This window comes from Myotis brandtii, unplaced genomic scaffold (genome assembly GCF_000412655.1).
Source record: "Myotis brandtii unplaced genomic scaffold, ASM41265v1 scaffold64, whole genome shotgun sequence".
Classification (NCBI taxonomy): Eukaryota; Metazoa; Chordata; class Mammalia; order Chiroptera; family Vespertilionidae; genus Myotis; species Myotis brandtii.
In genome coordinates this window covers 2,389,951-2,396,821 of record NW_005370460.1, presented here as the reverse complement: position 1 = coordinate 2,396,821, position 6,871 = coordinate 2,389,951, and the positions used below count along the sequence as shown (strand labels likewise).

At 57.9% G+C, this 6,871-nt stretch overlaps 1 protein-coding gene across 2 annotated transcripts in view; it reads left to right on the top strand.

Moving 5' to 3' along the window:
- The window catches only part of LMX1A (LIM homeobox transcription factor 1, alpha), a 115,992-nt gene that overhangs the window by 71,320 nt on the left and 37,801 nt on the right, over nt 1-6,871 (top strand). For both annotated transcript variants that reach the window (XM_014528580.1, XM_014528581.1), the window contains exon 2: nt 6,440-6,869. In XM_014528580.1, coding sequence (XP_014384066.1) covers nt 6,455-6,869 — 415 coding nt within the window. In that variant the 5' untranslated portion in view covers nt 6,440-6,454. The remainder of the gene's footprint in view (nt 1-6,439; nt 6,870-6,871) is intronic.

The window sequence follows — 6,871 nt, the reverse complement described above, 5'->3', positions numbered from 1 at the left end:
GTGGGGTGGGGAGGGGAGGGGACCGAGAGAGCAAGAGTGACTCACTGTCTCACACACTGTCCACTTACTCAGCTGGTTAGGGTTACAGCCCAGGGGCCCAGGGACACCTTTCCATCCCCAGCTGGGCCATATTTAGCCCCTTTTATTTCTTGACCATGGACTGAGCCCCAAACTCTGCCTGGCTCTCTCGTGACCTTCATGTTCTTTGTGGTCTGGGGTAGGTCCCTGCTCCTTCTCAGCATCGGTTTCTTTCCAGTTATAACGTGAGGGGAGAGGCTGACTGATCTTGTGGGGGCCTGACGGCAGGGAAGCAAGATAAGAGGATAGACGTCTCAGCGCAGGTCCGCAGCCTGTGAGCAGCGTCACCTGAGCCCTGAGAGGATCCGGGAAGGAGTCTCTTCCAAATATTTGCCAGATAGTGTCAGCGCTGGCCAAGCAGCAACTGTTGGCTCTGGTTGGCTCAACACACAGTGCTGCCGGCTTCCCGTTGGCTAATGTCAGCGCTGACCTCGGGTGAGGGGAGCCCAGAGCCGTGGTCGCCTGAACCAGATGCACCTGCCGTCTTCTCAAGCCCGTGTCCTCTCATTGTGCCTGTCGGGCTCCTCCAGTAACTTATGAAAGGCTTGTCTGGCTTAATTTGTTACAATGAGAGTCACAGCCTTGAGAAATGCATGAAGTTCTAATTTTGGCTCAGTCTTGCAGTAAATGATCTCATGCCAATATTGACGTGGGCAGATATGTCCCATTGATTTCTGCGAGTGTCAGACACTTCAAGCACGCCGTCCCCTCAGTCTCCAAGGCGTCTCGTGAGGTCGTTATGACGCGTCGATGGAGCAGCAGGGCTCGGGAGCGTGACCACTGGCCCACAGTCTCAGAGGTGGAAGGAACCCAGGCTTGAACCCAGGTTCTGTCAGACTGGAAAACCATGCTGTCCCCACTCTGCCTGGCTCACCTCGACCAGACGCTGTGTGAGAACGAGGGAGGGACTCAGCCATCCTTTTGCGATGGACGCCGAGCCAACATGCTACCCTGCGCTTCTCAGCGAGGTGCCTCTGGGCGGTGCAGACACCACACTCCCCATTCCCATCCCTTTGTATGGCCCTCACTGCTCCCCAGGACCCCAGGGACACGGAGCCTCCGATTGGCTCTGCCAGACACTATTGTTTCCCGTTTTCTCCCCACCGCAGAGCCTCGAGACTGTCTCCTATAGAAGATCCTGCCACGTCTATTGTCCCTGCAGACTTTCCCACCGCCCCAGGCCCACGGGCTCCGGCGCTTATTGTGGTGGTGTTGGCTCAGCCTCAAGGACAGAGACCTGGAGCCAGCTGACAAGGTTGCTTGTGTCACTACTTCTAAGGCCACAAGCCATGCTTTTGGTTCCCAATACTTTTGAATACTCTCCGTCAGTTCAGCCACATGGTCTCCCAGGCTCCCGGCTGCAGAGTCACCCGACAGACAGTCTTGGCTTATGGCCAATGCCTGTCTTGGTGCCTGGATGACCTCAGTTACCAAGTCAACATGGCATTAGTGAGTGCTGCTGTACTGCCCCCTGGTGGAGAGGGTGGAAACGGAGCATGCATTGCAGAGGGACACACAGACTTTCTCCCACATTCCTAAACCCAGGACTTAGAAATACACCTGATGGGCCCTGGCCAGGAGCTCAGGTGGTTGGAGCATCGTCCTGATAGGCCAAGGTTGTGGTTTCGATCGCTGGTCAGGGCACATACAAGAATCAATCAACGATGCATAAACAAGTGGAACAACAAATTGACGTGTCTCTCTCCCCCTCAACCCTTCCCCTTCCTCTCTTTCTAAAATCAATTAAAAAATGAAATGACCCTGATGGAAGGGGTAGGGCCGTGCAGGTGGATGGTGCCCCGCCTGCAGCTGCTTGCTGGCCGAGGCTGACAGCAGTTCTCTATGTAGTTTGGCGGAGTGAAACCAGGACACAGCCAGCTGCTCAAGTTGCACTTTGTGTGACTTTGGTCTCCATTCTTCCACTTAATTTTCCATGGTGTGGAGGCTTCGAGAAGCCCCTTCGATGTCGTCAGGATTCTGGGTTCAGGTTAATGAAGATCTCAGCTTGCAAACCTACCCTGGAGTGTCATGATGGGGGTCCCCTTATATTCCTGCTCGGTCCTCCTGGGCCTCCAAGCCCTTGCCCTGGGCGGCGCTGGGTGTTCACGAGGCTGCCATGTTCTGCAGCCGTCCTGTGCTTGGCCGCTGTGCATCAGCCCGGAGGGCAGAGATGGGGATGACATGGCGGCTTCCAGTGTCTGCATCTAGAGGACAAGGGGGCAGGTGGGGGGAGAGTGGAGGAAGGCGTGGGAATTCATGGTGAAAAAGTCAGGAATATTGATCCTGAGGAGAAAATGAAGGCTCAGTCAGCCAGCCTCTTGGTTGTTACGTTGATAGAGCAAGAAGGCATTTACGGAAGCGTGCTGGAACTCTTGGTTGGGTAAATCCAGACAAATGCCTAGCCCGAGGCCACTGCCGCAGGTGGGACCTGGACCCCGAGTCCACAGCCAGCGCAACCGAAAAGCTGGCCTCGACATCCTTGCATCGCTCATGGCCTTGGTCCTGAACTGCCTGCCCCATCCCTCTCTCTCCATCTCCTTTACTAATCCCGATTCCCCCAGTCTCTTCACCACCATCGTATGGTTCCCATTTCGTTGAGGGCTTGCATGTGCCAAGCACCGTGCTAGGTGGTTTTGATGCGTTAGTTCATCCTGACTGGGGCTCTGTGGGGCGAGTTCTTGTATTGGTCCCAGTTTATTGGTGAGTGAACTGGCACCACCATCACCAGACCCAGGTCACAGAGCTAAGTGGTAGAGGGGGCGGGGACCTGGATCTAAGGTGATGGGATGACTCCATGCTGCCTCCGGTCCTGCTGCCTCCACAGCTCAGTGTCTGTGGCTGAGCATCCCTGGCTCCTCCTGGCCCAACCCGCTGGCCTGCATTTCTGCCTGCACCTTGGGAACAGGCTCCCCCAAGCTCTCAGCAGACGGGGTCCCCGCAGGAACTGCTTGGTCCTGAGCGTGTTGGAGTAGCGTAGACGCCTCACGGTGGCGCTGGGTTGGAGAGGGTCTCCCAGGCACTGTTTGTTCTTAACCTAAATCCACAGCAGAGAGGCCTCTCTCGGGGGCCCCTCAGGGTACTTTGGGGCCCAGGAGCTGAGAGCCTGACGGGGTCAGCTTGGTACTGACTCCTGCCCATCACCCCCAGGGGCAGCAGCATCTCCGGACGCCCTGCAGAGCCAGGGGCCGGTCCAGAAACCCTCGCACGAGCCGTGGCCGCACCCCAGCTGCCTGATCTTTCTACTTATTTCTGCTGAGAAAACAGTGCCAGACGGATGGGGCGCAGGAGAGAAGGGGGGAAAGAGCCTGTGAGCAGCCCCCCGAGGCCCGTCCCGGGGAGACTGAACTTACAAAGGGGCTCTCGTGGAGCCCTTCCCCCATGGAGTGGGCGTGGCCGTGGCTGTAGAAATGCCGCGGTTCCTGGCACCACACGATGTTCAATAAAGATGAATCCCCTCGCTTCTGTCTTCCATGAGCTTCTTTTCCTTTGAAGTAAAATAATTTGGGGGCTGAGCTATGTCATAATGACAAGGACCCGATATGCAGAATGTGGAGTGACTGCCTAGACTGCACACGGGCAGCGGAAGCCACGTGTCCACCTGGCCTCGCGGGCCGGCGGCTATTCCTGCAGCTCACGGACAGCCCTCCTGTCCTCCCCAAGGTCCCCTCTTTCTTGATCTCCTTAGACTGGTCCCCAAGGAGTCCTTCAGGTGCCAGCCTTCATCCCTGCTTTGGAAACGTTCTTGTCTCCATAGCTACAGAGCAGGATTCCAAACCTGTAAGAAAGGCATGAAGCGTGAAATGGAGCAAATTAAGGACTTTTCCAGCCTGGGGAGTTTCAGACATGCCTAGGAGCAACCGCTTAAAGATTTCTTCAAGTGGAATCTTCTCTAGAAATCAATCATCAATCCATCAATCAATCAGTGGATCAATTCTTTTTGGAAATGTGTTTCCCACAGTCCCACGGGCTTGCATTTCACCCCTGTCCCTCTCCCACTCTGGGTACTTCCTTCCTCCTCCATGTTCCCCAAAAGGAGATATATATATATATATATACACACACACACACACACACACACACATACATACATACATATACACACACACACACTTATACACACCAACACATACATACAGAGAGAGGGGGTTTAGCTGTGGTGGTGTGTGTATGTGTGTTTGCACACAATCTCTTTGGCCTTTGCTGTGTTGTATTTGTGAAAACGTACAGTTCTGGGAAGATGTTGTTTGGAGAACTGCATGGCAAGGTGGGTCATGCCAAAACTGTCTGGGGGCCTGAGATGAGGTGCTGGCCGATTGGTGTCTCTGGTTAACAGGTGTGGAGTGAGGGGACCCCGGGAATGGACGCCAGGTCCGCCCAGGCTCTAAGTTTTTTATGTCACTCTGGTCCATCGAAGGTCAGAGCTGAGGTCCCTGGGTAAAGGGTGGACAGGAGCCAGGTCTTCCTGCTCCGCCCCCTGTGCTCTGGCCCCAAATTGGCCCCTTCCTCTTCTCTGCCGTCCTCCAGGCACCTGGGACAGCGGGAGGCTGCGGGTGGCAGCGTGCTGGCCCCGTGGGAAGGATGCGGTTGTCCGAGGGCGTGCCTCCCGCTGCCCCGCGAGCTGGCCTGCCCTCGGTCCCTCTTGTCCGGTACCTCCTCCTCCACGCGGCCTTTGTGGAGCCGAGGACAGGTTCCTCCTGGTCCTGCCTGGTGCCTGCCCACCAGCCACCTGCCGTTCCCCTGCAAGGTGAGGGCTGACCTGCCACGTTCCCAGGAGAATGTGTGATGGGGGAGCCAGGAGCTGTCTGATGCCCAGAAGAGCTGGCCGTGGTGAGACCTGCCTGCTCTCAGGGCACAGCCAGGCCAGCCTCTGCCCCAGCAAGGCCTCAGGTGCTTTCAGAGGGGGCCAGGCCTGGGAAACTGGGGAGAGACACCTGGACTTTCTCTAAGCCTTCAAGAAAAGGGCAAGGTGTGTGTCAGCAGCTGTGTTCTCGGTGGCGCCGGCAGCTGTGCACACATGTGGCACACGTGACAGGCTGTGTGCACATTGCTCCTTGAGTTGCTCAGAGAGAGGGAGGGCGACAAGAGTCGAGGGTGAGGGGGACCTGGTTTTCACCTAGAGGGGACCTAGTGGAGGGAGACAGGACCTCACTTTGGTCCCCGTCTCTACTCCCCACTGACCAGGACTGGGATTTGAGCCCATGCAATTCCCGCCCCTTCCCCAGCTGCTGGGGAGCCCACCCTGACCCCCCTCTCGGTGGGGAAGGATGTTGCAGTGGGGACGACCCTCAGGAGGAGGAGGAGGGGCCGACTCACAGGGTGGAAGGAAGCTAACAAGCACAGGGGTGGCCACCTGCGCTGCAGACGCCTGGGCCTGCTGCCTCCTGAGTGTCAGCGGGGAGGAGCCTGCGGGGGGCTTGGGAGGACGGGCCTAGGAGAGGCTCCCGGGAGGGACTGACTGGCCGGCTCAGGTTGGCCGACAGGATGAAGTGGTGGCTCTTCTCCTGACACGCAGCACCCAGCATAGAGGGGGTTCAGGGCAACTTGTCAGGGGACGGGTATGCCCAGAGGCCCAGACCCGGCAGCACCCCACACGGGCAGCGGAGGAGGGGAGGGCTGCTGGCCCCTGGGCCTGTATTTGGGGCCACACCGGCCCCTGGGGCTGTCCACCAGCCTCACCCCCTTCTTTAAGTTTTGAGGAAGAGGGAGGCCGTCAGGTGCTCCAGGTGTGAGCAGGGAGGGCGGTGTGGTGGCATCAGGCCTGTGCTTCTGACCCGGGCCATGCGGGACACGCCTGCAGGCTGGCCCTGTCCTTCAAGGAGTCCCGGAGGTGGCCCATTCCTTCCCCAGCCTGGCTTCCTTCACTCCGGGAAGAGAGGCGGGGCGTGGAGTGATGCGTTCTCACTCGGGCAGTTCTACCCGCCTTGCCGTGTCCTCTCTCGTCAGCCGATGACCTTTCCACGCCCTTGACCCTTGGGCGTCAGGGACAGAGAGGCTTTCTTTCCCAGTTGCTTAAAAAAGAAAACAACTCTTTGTTTTGGAAATAGAGACATGGATGCCATCAGGAATGAACCAGCGATATTTTCAGGGCACGTTCATTATCTCTTGCTTATGCCACAGGCTTTGATAAAGAATTAGGTCGTCCTGAGGTCATTTGGGAAAGAGAGAGCCTCTCCCAGACCACCCTGCAGTGTGACAAGGACGGGAGTGGTCGTGGTGGGACCCGCTGTGTGTCGTCTGGGTTCCAGGACTTCCCGTGCCGGCCTCCTCGGCCCGTTCTCCAACCTCCTTTTGCTGCTGACGTGAGGGAGACGGGGGCCCTCGGACCTTTGTCACAGACCTCCCTCCTTTGTCCCGCTCCCAGGCTGTTTGCTGTCAAATGTGGGGGCTGCTTGGAGGCCATCGCACCCAACGAGTTTGTGATGCGGGCCCAGAAGAGCGTGTACCACCTGGGCTGCTTCTGCTGCTGCGTGTGCGAGCGGCAGCTCCAGAAGGGGGACGAGTTCGTGCTGAAGGAGGGCCAGCTGCTCTGCAAAGGCGACTACGAGAAGGAGCGGGAGCTGCTCTGTTTGCTGTCAAATGTGGGGGCTGCTTGGAGGCCATCGCACCCAACGAGTTTGTGATGCGGGCCCAGAAGAGCGTGTACCACCTGGGCTGCTTCTGCTGCTGCGTGTGCGAGCGGCAGCTCCAGAAGGGGGACGAGTTCGTGCTGAAGGAGGGCCAGCTGCTCTGCAAAGGCGACTACGAGAAGGAGCGGGAGCTGCTCAGCCTGGTGAGCCCGGCGGCCGACTCGGGT